The sequence below is a fragment of the Acipenser ruthenus genome, chromosome 22 (assembly GCF_902713425.1).
Source record: "Acipenser ruthenus chromosome 22, fAciRut3.2 maternal haplotype, whole genome shotgun sequence".
NCBI lineage: Eukaryota > Metazoa > Chordata > Actinopteri > Acipenseriformes > Acipenseridae > Acipenser > Acipenser ruthenus.
In genome coordinates this window covers 1,529,015-1,543,881 of record NC_081210.1, presented here as the reverse complement: position 1 = coordinate 1,543,881, position 14,867 = coordinate 1,529,015, and the positions used below count along the sequence as shown (strand labels likewise).

At 38.7% G+C, this 14,867-nt stretch overlaps 1 protein-coding gene across 2 annotated transcripts; it reads left to right on the top strand.

The window, feature by feature from the left end:
* The first annotated feature begins 1,284 nt into the window (after positions 1-1,284).
* On the top strand, positions 1,285-14,030 carry LOC117431221 (uncharacterized). Of its 2 annotated transcripts, XM_034051959.3 has the most exons (14): positions 1,285-2,199; positions 4,116-4,237; positions 4,565-4,709; positions 4,947-5,122; positions 5,492-5,643; positions 5,759-5,915; positions 6,305-6,425; positions 6,688-6,863; positions 7,229-7,368; positions 7,554-7,707; positions 9,406-9,502; positions 9,705-9,783; positions 10,869-10,957; positions 11,219-14,030. In XM_034051959.3, exons 2-14 carry the CDS (start codon positions 4,183-4,185, stop codon positions 12,741-12,743), a joined length of 3,066 nt encoding a protein of 1,021 aa, XP_033907850.3. In that variant the 5' UTR covers positions 1,285-2,199; positions 4,116-4,182; the 3' UTR covers positions 12,744-14,030. The 2 variants fall into 2 exon arrangements, with proteins under 2 accessions (XP_033907850.3, XP_033907848.3); XM_034051957.3 differs by lacking the exon at positions 1,285-2,199 and having other exon boundaries at positions 3,451-4,237.
* Positions 14,031-14,867: the final 837 nt, after the last annotated feature.

Sequence of the window (14,867 nt, the reverse complement as noted above, 5' to 3'; positions counted from 1 at the left end):
CTTTCAGTAACATGGTTGCACACAGTGCTGCGTGAGGCTGTAGTGTTGACCCCTGTACTGCATTGATGCTGTAATTGTACTCTTTATTTTGTACAGTTCTCTTATCCCAGACTGCTCTCTCGCTGTTCTCACTATTCGTGTGCTCCTGCACTCTCTTCACAGGAGTACACTAGCACAAGCAATAGGTTCCACACATATTGCTACAAAAGCTGTTATGACTGCACAGGGAAATGCAGAGACATTTGAGAGATTATTATTATTATTATTTACTTCTTAGCAGACGCCCTTATCCAGGGCGACTTACAATTGTTACAAGTTATCACATTATACATTATTTCACATTATACAGATATCACATTATCTGTACATACAATTACCCATTTATACAGTTGGGTTTTTACTGGAGCAATCTAGGTAAAGTACCTTGCTCAAGGGTACAACAGCAGTGTCCCCCACTGGGGATTGAACCCACAACCCTCCGGTCAAGAGTCCAGAGCCCTAACCACTACTCCACACTGCTGCCCTACAAGCAGGAATTGAGATATGCTTTACTACACCTTGTTCGCTACATTACATCGGAAAGGGCTGCAATCTTAAACATGTATTTGAATAGCAAATGGAAATGAACAAAAAAAAAAAACCTTCAGCTTTATCTAACAAATCCTCTTTGTTCAGAAGACAAGCAGGAATTGAGTCAGGCAGCATTTGAATGGTTTTGAATAGTTTCTTTATTATCAAGCCTTCCGATTGGAAATGTCATCTACTCCATAATGAAAGATTTTATGGTTCGAAAGTCATATGAAATGCAAACAGTTTTGCCTCGCTGGATTTATTACAGAAGTATTTATTATTATTATTATTATTATTATTATTATTATTATTATTATTATTATTTATTTCTTAGCAGACGCCCTTATCCAGGGCGACTTACAATTACAGTATTACAGTATTTGATTATATCATGCACCTGTTGTGCATTTGTGAGTAAAGAATGGATCTAAAAAGAATCCAAATGAATTGAATACATTTCTGCTAAGTAATCTATGAAATATCTATGTTATAGTAATATTTAAACAATGTTTGATAATCACAAAACTCTTCTAGAAAGATTATTTAATCAACAGTCTATTTAAAAAATAAAACATAAAACTTTATTTAAATAACTTACATATTTGAGAATAGCGGCCCCTGTGACAATCTGTCCCATTTCCTTTCTAGAATAATCTATAAAATGAGCACAAAAGGTTTCTATTATTATTACTACGTTCTAACTGCAATGTTTATGAACTGCTCAGTGACATCCTGTTCACGTGTGCTTACTTAAAGAAATATCGTTCTACACTGCCTGCCACCAGCCTGGTGATGCCAAATATCATTAAAGTAACTATCCAACTGACAACACAAGGAAGGGTGCGGCTTTGTAGACCGGCTATAGCATACTGTAGTACTGAGCAGAACTGCTAATGCGTGTTTAGCCAATCCTGGGCAGAAACTTTAACACCACTTGTGGCTTCCTTAACTTGCAACGAAAGTGTATTGGTTTGGCCGTGCCACGTATTAATAGTTTTCTAAAAGTCAAACCTGCCCACAGCATGAAACTGCTGGTATCCCCGACCAGAGTACACAGCACTACTACAAGTTGTGTTAGCGAGTACTTTCATTCCTTATACAAACAGAAACAGATCATGCAGGGGCTGCTGTGGTATTTATATTCTGAGCTTCTGTGACGTAAAGGTAGCTCGTAATGGTATATTTCGTGATCCAGAAGGGCGTGTATCTGTACAGCTCTTGTTGCCCTTCTAGGTTTAATGCAAAGAAGTTCCTCATAACAAGTCCTAGCCCGGTCTGTATAACATTGCGTTGCATTCTTTCCTTTAAAACTAAGTTTAATGAAAGTAGTTGTTAATCAAAGGCAGCGCTTTATTTTGTAGCTGACATACAAGCGCGCAGTGGGAAAAGGTGACACTTTTTGGGGAACCCCAGTCTTTTTTATTCAATTTAGCGTAAATCAGTGGTGCGTGTTCCTTAACTGGCAGTGTCAAGCTATACGTTTTCTGTAAAAAGAAACAAAAAAAAACTACTTTAAAACTCAAGTGTTAAGTTTTTTTTTTTTTTTTTTTTTCACACGCTTCAAAGAGAGTAAAGGATTTAATTTACAATAAAAATAACCAACTGGGAAAAGGTTACAAATACACAAAGGTAAGTTACTGGGATGAAGTTGCATTCCGTTTCAAATAGTTTGTGTGTGTTTGTGTTCTGGCATTGTTGCGTGTAGTTTAGTTGGTTGCTTTGTTTATAAGTCCTGTGTATTGACAATGAATTGTTATTATTGTTTACATTAAGTTGTAGGCTATTCTTCAACTATCAACTCTTCTCTATGGACTTCTTAAAATATGACCAGAATGTGGAAGAAATGCGTTTATGACTGGAGAACGTTTTGATTCAGGGTTTGTAAAACTGTAGATCATGTATTTCAATTCATAATTTGAGGGGTCTGCTTGTAAAATACGTTTTCAGTCACAGTGAGACACCATACTTACAGGTAGTTCAAATTCCAGGAGGTTGTGTGGATCCAGTGGTTAAGGGAAACGGCCCTCTAATCAGCAAGTCCCCGATTCAAATCCCGGCTCAGCCACTCTGAGAAAGTCACGTAACTTCCTTGTGCTCCGTCTTTCGGGTGAGACTATGTTGTAAGTGAATCTGCAGCTACACTAGTCTCTGTAAATGACCTTTGATAAAGTAGGGTTACCATGTGGCTCCAGATTAACCGGACGCTGGGAGACAGAACGGGATTTCAAACTTGCCCCTAAATTGAAATAAATGAAGGTGTAAATGAACCATCGTTAACTACAGTTAATAATGGTGCTTAAATACCCGCATGCGCGTCAAATAACTGTATTAAGAATGAATTGCAGCCAGTCGCTATTTTTTTCTGTTTGTTAAAATTCAATCGCCCGTATTATTCTGCAAATACAATCGCATCATCATCTCGTTGCTCTATCGATAAATTAGCTATTCGTTCATTAAGATCTGATCAGAAGCAGCTGATCAGTGTGACTTGTTTGCTGCGCCCAAGCAATTCCACCACAGCAGGATTAATCTCAGCAAAGGTGGAGCTCATTTATACGTGAATTACTTTCAATTTAGGGGGAATTTTGAAATCCCGGTCTGTCTCAAAGCGTCCGGTTATTCTGGAGCCATATGGTAACCCTAGTAAAGGCGTCGGCAAAAAAATAATAATAATAATAATAATATCACGCGTTTTGTTATTGTAACAAGTCGATCTTTTGGCATTTGAATGTTACTTATACAATGTCTACCCTCTCTGTGTGTGTATGTACGTATGTGTGTGTGTGTATATATATATATATATATATATATATATATATATATATATATATATATATACACACACACACACACACACACACACACACACACACACTGAAATGCAGAAATCGGGTTCACCAATTAATTAAAACAATTACAAACAAAATTCGATACACCAGCAGTAGTGTATATTACCTTGAAGCTCTAAGCTCTAAGGAGGTAGCAGGCAGGATACTGTTGGTATTGTCTTTACATATTTAGGATTACTGTAATGGTGGTGCGGTATAGAAAATATAATCTTCTTACTCCTGTTATTGATACAGCGACCCTTTGAGGATGTAAACAAACGGGACTACAAAGGTATTGCGCACAGAAAGCTAAAGAATAGCAGGGTGTACTAAACAGACTAACTGATATGTTCTCTTGTGATGGGCCCTGCTGCTTTCATGTGTTAGTATTGCAACGGGAACCATCAGACAGTAGCTGTACAGTGTCTACGTAATACCCCTGCAGTTTGAACATGGTGTCTTAGAAATCAACAACAACGCGGTCTCCTAATTACCTGAGTGCAGAGAATGTGATTATTAAATGTACTGTATGAAGGTGTACATGTCAGAGTTCATGTATAACTATTATTGCTCTTTGAAAAACGCTGTTGCTTTTTCAGATTTTGTAAATAATGCAGATTATTATAAATAATGATGAGATGTATTTTCTTTTATCCCCTTGCTGATTTTGACTGCGTCTGCTCTTTGATTTTATTTTCTTCACCTTCTTTGTTCCAGAATCAAGGTAAAAATAACTCTGTGTTTGCTGCAGTGAACATTGAAAAGATCACAAAGTGTCTGCAACATGGATTCCATTACAGTGCTGCTGCTGTTGCAGCTTGCATACGCAACTGATAAGGGTGAGTGTTGTTAATGAGACTTTTTTTTTATACCTTTACCCAATATGACCATCATTAACAGCTTAACATTGTTATCAAGCTCTGTTTACAAGGTAAACCGGGTGGTTTTCCAGACCTTGATCAGAACTTATCTTGGATTGTGTAATGTTACCTGCAGTAATATAAGAGATAATGTGTGTATTATTATTATTATTATTATTATTATTATTATTATTATTATTATTAAGATGCCATTGCAAACACTTTTATTCCTACTTGAGAAGGGGTTTTAAAAGAAAGTTTTGATACATTTGTATTTCATTAGTGTTATTATTTTTTTAAATATAGCTTATGCAGGCATAGAACTGCAACCCCAAAGCCTGCAGTGCACCAATGACTATTTAAGAGAAATGGTCTGCACCTGGGATGCGGGGGTGAAAGTGAACTGCAAAACTAACTATACTCTACACTACCAGAAGACAGCTGGATCAAAGTAAGCGAAGTGTTTGTCTTATTATACAATATTCCCTGTACAGTACCCGACTGCAGTGGGAAGTAGTGCTGTTTTAGTTTCACTTTTCAGTTGTAACCTGATGCATTGAAATATCAAGAATCAGAGAAATTATTCTGTTTCTGTATGCAAAACTCCAGCCTGAACAGGGATAATAGCTGATCCTGCATGTGCAATGAATGTACACTAATTCAGTATTTTAACTGCACGTGTTTTCAGAAAAGGCACATGTTTCCCACACAACTTCAGAGTCGACCCAGAGGGGGGGGGCTTATCAGCGCATTGCATCTGCTGCTTTGCGGTTCCAGGTTTTGATTCCACTGATGAATACAAAGTGGAAATTTGTTCAGATGGCAGAGCAGTGTTGAACAGTACCATCCACGTTGCTGAAACAAGTAAGTAGGTGGAGAACATTTACTGTACAGAAGAGATTTCATCCGGTCAGCAAAGAACTGAACGATGAAGTATTTTGTTCTAAAGTAAAAACAAATATTCTCAGTGATAAACTGCCTTACTTAAAAAATTAACACCGCCCCCACCTGGCTTGCTACCCTCTTGCTAAGCTGTGCACAAAGCAGTTGACCACTATACAGTAGCATGGTCTTGTTATAATGAAATGTTAGGCACTGGGTATAAGACTACATCTTTTAATCTTAGCAAAAGCTGAAATAAATTAGGCTTCCATTGGAACAACCATTGGTTAACAAATCTGTCAGATACCCGCAGATGCTAGAAAATATTTTTTTTCTTTTTTTTTTTTTTAGTAAAAACGGCAGCTCCACATATCCTTTCAGTTGTGGAAGACGAAGATAAAAAAGTAACCCTCTTGTGGAACAGCAGGTACTCAAAAAACGAATCCCTGCAAGAGCTTCTGATGTTTCAAGTCATGTACAGAAAGAGAGACAGTCTGACAGAGGTAAAATGACTCGCTCAAACTGCACGAGATGATATGTACCTGAACAATAAGAGACCCTGCACAGGATGCATCAACTTAATAACAACAATAGTAATAATCATGTTTTTTTTTTAAGGAATTTGAAACAATAGAGGAACGAGGTGCTGAGAAATATAAAATACCCGGGCTGTCACTAGAAACTAGAAACCAGTATATCTTCAGAGTACGTGCAAAGCTGGAGGTGTTTAATGCCACTTGGAGTGACTGGAGCCCTGATGTCATAAAGCCCAAAGGTGGGTTACCTGTTCTCTGCAGTAGCATTAAGGCAGCCTGTGGTTTGTTTGTGCTTGTAGGCGTATTGAGCCAGTGTGTTCCTGAACACAGCATCTCTGTAAAACTCTTTGCTCTTGGAATGCACCAGAATGGGATCTTCGCAATGACAGTCATTTCTCTTTAGCAGTACCATTGTTGGTATTGATAGGAAAGGGTTTGCACCACTTGGATAGCCTGCATGTGAATTAAGAGGGTTCTATTTATTCAGACTTTTATCCTTCTGTTAGAAAACTATCGAGTGCAGACTTTGCACTGCTGAAAAAACTGCCCCAGGTAATGTGCTGTTGTGTCCGATGTTTTTCTGTATTTCTTTAAAACACGAACATCCTTTTCTTTATTATTTATGCAGGGAATCTAATCTGTTACAATGACTACATTGATGAAATGGTCTGTGTCTGGAACACTAGCATGCAAATAAACTGCAGTGGGGAGTATACTCTATCCTTTACAAGACTGAGACTCCCATTCAAGTGAGTAACTTCTGTTTTTAATCTCTCTTTTATTTAAGAATATAACCCGTGTGTGCAGTCTCATTGATAGCTTAGTTTGACTTGAAAATCAGTCTTAATAACGGTAATTACTTTACTAATTAGGCATCTCAATAGGGGCTAGAGACTAGTCAGAACTTGTTCAGTTTTACTTATGGTTCAGTGTTTTAAAGCTGTAGGTGGTGTTTATCTTACGGTTTATGTGTTTAAAGTTATGGGTTCACTTTTTTTTTTTTTCTTTCAGAAATGATTCATGTGTCCTAAGGAACATTGGTGCAGAACCAAACTCTTTATCCACACGCTGCGAATGCAAAATGCCCAAACTTGCAGATGGATTTGTAATCAATGACATGTACATTGTAGAAGTCTGGCATCAAGAGAATGCTATACTCCTAACACACATCTTGCCAAGTGAAACCAGTAAGCAGGACTTTACCTGGCGATTATTATTATTATTATTATTATAATTATTATTTTGCTTTTCTCCAAAGAGTTCAGTGCAATCCTTAAGCGAGACCTCAGTTTGAAACCACACTTGTGCAAATATGGTAACGTTTCATTCAGAGGAGTTATGGCTCTGTTCTGTCCCCTGAGTTTCCATTAATGATTGCCTTTTTCTTGTTCTGTGTAGTTTGAAAATTGCACATAGTGTATTTTTTGGCTGATCATCAGTAACAATATTTTTTTTTTTTTTTTTATATATATAGAGTGCAGTAATTAGTGTCGGCTAACTGAAGAATTGTTTCATTATTTTTGTGTTTTTTATTTCTATTTTATTGTTGCAGTCAAACCAAGAGCTCCTCACAATCTATCTGTTTCACTGAGTGAAAAAAGTAACTTCAACCTTACTTGGAAAATAAATTCAAATTTCAATGAAAAAATGGATTTTCAAGTCAGCCTCAGAAAGAAGGAGGAATCAGACGAGGCAAGTTCCAAAACTATCTCCAAAACACCATCTGATCAATGTTTACAATCAGCTTTCATATTTTCTGGTTCTAAAAAGTCCAGTGGTGTTCCTGAATAAGCAGCTGTAAGACAGAAAAAGATACATCTGTAACCTGTTAAAAGTAGTTCTGTTCTCTTAGCAAAATGGGTTTTTTTCGTCCACAGAAAGCGGAACTAAGGAATGTCTCGGATATGTCCCTGGAGATAATAAGAAGTTATTTAGACCCTGGACATACTTACGTGGTAAAAGTCCGGTCATTTTCCAAAGAATATAACTCCCAGTACAGTGACTGGAGCCCGGAGGTCGAATGGCAAAACTGTAAGTCCAGTTGGCAGCGCTAAATGCCAGAATGCAGCTGTGTGTCCATTAAGGATGCATGAAATAAAATAGGGGGTCGCTGAAGTAGCAGACTGTTTCATCTTTCCACAGTATCTTAATTGTACTCAGTGATTGTGAAGGGGCTCAATGAACCATCCAGGCACTAAAATAGCTCCCTTGATTTATCAGAATGAAAGAACGATTTCATTGATAATCAAAATCAGCTCCAATTTCAAATGTCAATAAACGAGATCATTTCATTGATGGCAGCATAGTTGTGCTTGTTTTTACGAGGTTGTCCCCTTATCATCTGAGAGTCATTACTTCATCGTCTGCATGTTTCTCGGCTGCTCTGTGCTTCCACATTGCCTGTGAAAAGTGTGACTGTTTAGACATAGACCACAGGTAGGGAGTGTGGTTTCCTGATGGGTCAGATGTTAGAAAGACAACAGCATCATTTCACTTCTCTCATCACTGACACTCATCACTCAATATGACAATGAGCAGCGTATTTATTTTGTTTAACACCTCTTTTTTTTTTAAATGGAAAACAGAACCCATTTTTACTAAACTAGAACCAACCCTTATAATAGTTTACCACAGGTGAAAATGCACAGTCATTTTTCAGTTTCCCCATGGTTATACTATGTTAAACTTTTATAAGGGAAACAACTAAATAATACACATGAAAGGGCCCACATTAGCAACAGGTGCATGGCAAAGAATAAAACCATTTGAACTTATAAAACTAGCAGGGAATTGTCCAGTACAGTAGTTTCCCTGCTCCAAGTTCCAATGCCTATGTTTGTGTCTAGATTCATACCATTGCAGTGGCTTTATTACTCTCAGAAAGCTGCCCTTTGCACTTCAACTTGTTGCTCAATAATTTGCATCCAATACCTGCGAGTGGGTAGATTGTACTGTACTTTGTTTTGTTCATGACTCATGCATTGACATTTAGACACAGCTGGCTTTGTTTAAGCAACATGCTTAGGGGCCAAACCTTTTAGTTTGCAGACTGCTCATGTCTAAGGGTGTAAAGATACACCAATGTGAGGAGATATGTATCGCGATACAATATGAATCACGATACATGCAATGTGTCCTGATTGGCTGCTTGTATGCTGCACAATAAGATCAGGTGATCGTTTAGCAATTAAATGAGATAAGGAGGGTATGTATTCATACCAACTATAAAACCAATTTCATTCTTCATTCAAGAGCCATCTGGTGAACTACAATGAGCTCTGTTGTGGTTTGTTCTTGTTCTCACCATAAAACCAAACATACTGTACCTTTATAATGATACGATATATATCATCAAATAAAGTCTGTAAAAAGGTACTAAAGGATGGATCACAAATAATTTTTACGCCAACATTCATTTCAAAAGTGGTTCAATCTATTGTGGTATAGGTACTGCTGCCTGCCTTTTATAAAAATTATTAGTCATTTAGCAGATGCTTTTATTCAAAGCGATTTACAGAGACTAGGGGGAGAACTCTGCATCAACGACAAATATCTGAAGGACAGAGCACAAATAGGTTAAGTGACTTGTTCAGGGCCCCACGCAGTTAAGCAGTGGCTGAGCGAGGATTAGAACCAGGAACCTCCTGGTATCGAGCCCTTTTCTTTAACGTTCTATAATTACACAATTAAAATCCCTCTTTACTATTGCTTTCTCCCTGTGCTCTCCAGATCACATGGCAACATTTGACTCAGTGAAGATAGCTATCCCTATAGTTTGTGTATCTCTCCTGGTGATCATCGTCTCCTGTTATCTATGCACCCGCATGTAAGTTCAATACATCACTTACTCTTTCTTGTTTTTCTTTAGTTTATTAACTGTTTAAAAAAAAACCTTCAGTTTTAATACCCTGCCATTCTATAATACAGCCTTTTTGCATGTTTTGATTTGACATGAAAGCATTGTGTAGAACACTACCTGTATTAGTCATCAATCAAGTTTTTGTGTGTGTGTGTGTGTTTTTTTGCAGAGCCAAGGTTAAACTGTGTGACAATAAGATACCTAATCCAGCAAAAAGTATCCTGACCTTTCATTCTCAGAAATCCCAGGTAAATAAAACAGAAGATTCATTAAAGAAATGCATGTGTCAATCAGACCGTATCTGAGTTTAGATCACAGTAGTTAGGGCCTAACAAGCCCTGCTGGTTTTTGTTCCAACCAAGCTCTCAATTACTTAATTGAACCCTTAATTAAACTAATAATGAGCTTAATTTGACTTTTTAAATAGTGTAGCTTATAAAAAGTTGGAGAATGTAAGTTCCTTATACAATTTTATACCTACATTGAAATCATCTGTTTTAAAATAATTACATAGCTCAGATTAGGCAAATTATTAGTTGAATTAAGGATTCAATTGAGTAACTGAGCGCTCGATTGAAACAAAAACCAGCAGGGCAGTGGTCCCCAAGGACCAGGATTGAGAACCAGTGGTCTATTATATAACCTTACACAATATATAGTCATAGTCTTACTTGTTTGTTGTTCACGGAGACTGGGTGGGTAGCACACTCAGGATAGCTCAATTATATCCTTAAAATCATTTTAGACTTGATGTTGAAAAAGTAAAAAGCAAGCGGCAATAAAAATCTCCATCTAAAAAACAATTATTTATTGTTTAAAAGCACGAAACACACAACGCGTTTCGACAATACATGTCTCCATCAGGTGTTGAGAATTAAGAATAACATCAGGTGAATTCAATATATAAGTGAGTAAAATTAAACCATTTAGATTGAATAGGTAATTGAACCATTAATGAAAAGGACACAATTCAAGTTAATTTGACATGTACTGCAGCCTCTGTGAACAACAAACAAGTAGACTGTGATTGGTCTTTTACTCAACATTGTTGATGACTAAACACAGACTACGTCTTCACACACACATATAATATATATATATATATATATATATATATATATATATATATATATATATATATATATATATAGATCTTTCAACAAGAAGTTTAACCATTCGTTGAAGAAGTTTAATTTTATTAGAGTACTTTGATATTTATATACTGTGATCTAGCTGTAAACTGGGGAGGTGGAGGAGATTCTTCCCAGGTTTATCTGTGTATCTGTTCATTTCTTCCGAACAAATGTGGTGCTTTCATCTTCCCTTTCTCTAGTTGTTATTTTTGCCCAGCACGTTCCAGGAAACCATCAGCTCACTGGAGATTGAAGGAGGGGCAAATGGAAAACCCATTGTAAAGCCATGGTGAGCATTTGAAATTGTGTGTGTGTGTGTTCTGTGACCAAGCTCTGTTTTCCCAGCTTTTAATGCTGAATCAGTCATGTCCCCGAAAATCAGCAACACTGAATGATACATTTCTCTGCCGTCTCACAGTTAAGTGTTGGAGCATTTAATATCAAGAAATATTTGATCTGCTCTAACTGATGCATTAACACAATTTACTATTGTGAATGTTTTTGTATTATATATTCATACAGCTTAATTGAAAAGGCATTCTCTACACAGGGTCCATTTATTTAATCTAAACCTCCTGCGTGAGAAAAGCGCTCCAGATTGCCATGGTTTTGATGAACACGACCAGGCCAGCATCTTCATACAGCAGGCAGCTAGAGAACAGCATGAGGCAGTTGAGACCGCTCCGGAATATCAAGGCTGTCCCTTTTCCTGTGATGCCGATGGCTACTACCCTAGCAGCATCAACACATACACCTTAACCCTCAACAGGAGACAGCTGTTGGGCTTTGAATCTTTAATGCAGGGTTTCCAAGCGGGTGCTGCGGGCAGCAATGTGAAAATAGACACACAAGCCGGCTATACCAGCGTTGACAATCACGCACCAATGGAGAGTAAAAACAGCTCGGTGGACCTTGACAGTGACGAGCAAGGCTCGCCGTCGGCAGGTTTAACCGCTTACGGGCGGAGAGAAAGTCTTGTTAAAGATTGGTGGGGCTCGGAGGAATCCTTCAATTCTTGCGAATCGGGGTATAAAAGTACTCCTTATTCGTGGGTATCTGTTAAGCAAGATGCCGCTTCACAGAAAGCAAGCTCTCTGGGTTTGGTTTTAAATGCAATCCCTCTTGAGTGTCCACACCTAAACAGAACCAGACCTAAGTCGAACGATTCTGCGATATGCTGTGACCTCAGCTACAGGACCCTTGAGAGTCTGGTAGATGAACCCGCTCCTGATCAGAGTGCAGATAATGCTACCGTGCAGCAGCTTCCAAACCACAAGTCCCATTTAACATCTCCAGTCCCACCTGCCTTTCACACAGCCCCCGTGAAGGACTCTGTGCAGTTATCCGCCCCGGCTGTCACGAACATTTATGAATACCAGCCGTTCGAGAGCTGCTTGGCCCGTCCTCTCCCAAATCAAAACTCACGGCTGCCCGCTTCAGTTTCTCGGCTCGGTGACGGTCTGTCGGTAACGTATTCTGGTCCGTTGAACAAAGAGGCCTGGGAACCAGTTAACGGTAGACTGTCATCACCAGGAACTGTGGAAGTGATTGATGGCTACCAGAGTTACGATTCCCTTGCAGGAATCACGCAGAGCGCATTCAGCAGGGCCCCTGCAGCTGAACACCGGCAGATTCAGAACTCCACAGATCAGGGGTCGTCTGCTGACAGTCCTGTTTGTTGCGATGAAGCCTACAAATCTGTTCAAATCCTGCTTGAAATGACTGTGAGAGAGCTGCCTTTCGTCAAAACAACGGAGCAGGATGGGAATGTGGAGGATCAAGAAGTTGATAGTTTCCCGATCCTAGACTTCACAGCATCGAACTCGTGTGTCTCAGAGTGCCAGACCATACAAAGTACGGGTGCTAAGGGCGACGCTATACAAGCGCTTTCAGACTTGGAGCCTGGCAACTCAGAGATGATGCCACTCATTGTGCATTCCAGTTCTAACAGTTTCTCCGCACACACCCCTGCACATGACATTAGCGAAACTGTTTCACATGCATCCCATCTTCCATGTGCTCATGAGTATCACAGTGTAACAAACCCAGCAAAAGAACACTGCAGAGGAACATGATGCTTAAAGGTTAACGAGGGCATTGCTAGGCAAACCTAACAAGAGGTCTTGTGCTGTCAGTCCATACTGGTATGGATCATGTTAACTGTAAAAGAATATTTCTTACTCTGATTCTGCACCTCCCCACAGTGATGAAGGATGTATGCGAAATCGCAGTTTGAATCAAGTTGAATGAAAGGCAATCCCTAAACACACTTCACCCAGTGATTTAAAGCAGAAGCAAGCGGCACTTTGCTGGAGAAACACTCAGCCTGGTTGAGATTAGATGGTAAATAGATATGTCTTAATGCCTTAAAGGATGCTGTGTGGTCCAGTGGTTGAAGTCCAGGGCTTGAAACCAGGTCACCGGTTCAAATCCCACCACTGCCACTGACTGACTCACTGTGAACCTGAGAAAGTCACTCCATCCTGCGCATGAGATGTTAAATCAATGTCCTATTTTAAGTAACAGTTCACTGCCAACCTCTGTAAAGCGCTGTTATGGTGGTACACTATGAAAGGTGATATATATATTAACTGATAAAGAGTTTTATAATTAGAGAGTAAGTAGCTTTTTATTTATTTATTTTTATTTTTTTACGCTCCCCACTTTTAACGTGTTTGTAATCATTCTGGGCTCTGGAAAGGCTGTTCAGTCCCCGGTGCTTCGGATTCAGAGCTCAAAGAGAGTTCAGCTACAGGTACAAGTAGATTTAAAGAATCATACCTCAATCTGGGAGCTGCAGAGCCACTCGGAATGGTTGCAAACATCGTACAAATAGCAAGAGAAATTTAAAAAAAGCAATTATAATGGAATTTAAAGCGTCTTACTTTTATTAAAAACGAACGAGCATGCACAGTTTAAACCACACAGCTCTGTACACAAACCTGGTGGCCAATATTGTTGTGATTTTTTTTACTTGCCAATGTATATTGGTTTTTTTTTCAGAATATTTGTATATTTATCTGTGTTTTATACTCTTTTGGGGGTAATATGTGTCTTTAGCCTGCCAGTTTTAATGGATATCTTTAGGACATTATTATGTCAGGTAAAATAAAGCTAAACTACCATGCTTGTACAGTACCGTATCAGTGATTTGCAGGTTATGTATATAATCAGTTATTCCACTGTTAGGTCACATCGACAGTAAATTGTCTGTAATATTTTTTTTTTTCCTGCACAAGGACTCTTCAATATTTCATGATTTGTTTCATGAGTCAGACAGTGAAAGAAAGAGGGAGAGAGACACTGTACTATCAGATTCCATCAATAAATAGAAAGCTTGGTGCCAATCAGGCATTTCTTTCCCCTTTTGTCAACAATGAAGAATATTTTGAACAACCCAAACCTTTGCACACAAACAGTCCTGTTCCCAGAAGTGGGGTGTGTGTGTGTGTGTGTGTTTGTCTTCACTGAATGTCTTTCCAGTAAATTTGCACATGAGTCATGGCTGACAGGCACAGGCTTGCTTTGTGACGCCTACAGCGTGTCACAGCCACCCCATGAAAATGATTCACCTGTATTAGAGGGCTGCTGGGAATGTTTGGAGAGGGAAAAAAAAAAAAAAAACCTTTGTGTTTAAATTGGCAATTCCGTGAAATGTACTTTACAACACAAGGTAACTATTTGGGCCATGCCGATACTAATCAGTACAGTATTACATATCACACACTGTATGAGAAATCAAGCAGTCACCATTAGGGGTTCTCAGAATTCCAGTACATCCTATCCTGTGTATAATAGTCCTGGAGAGCAATCTTGGATAACCAGCGCACTGGCAAGGGAGATTGCAAATGTGTAGAAACACAAAATGATATCCAATGCATGTGGATAAAAATCTTGCATAACCGCTCCGTATTAAACCCGTGGGATAAATTATGAAAATGAGGTGTTGCTATCAAGAAAAAGACACTAGCACACATAGCCTGGTGAGTGCTGCCCTCTGCTGGCTGGTGCTTAAATATTCACATGCTGTTGCTGAGAAAAGGGGAAACAGTGAAATGTAGTTTTCTTTTTGCACAGGTAAATGAAAACCATTTTACTGAAACCCCATGGTCGGGACACAACGTAAACTGGAGGAAATCGATATAATAATCAATAGAGTAGAGCAAGCATCTTCTTTCACAGTGCTGTATACGTCTTTA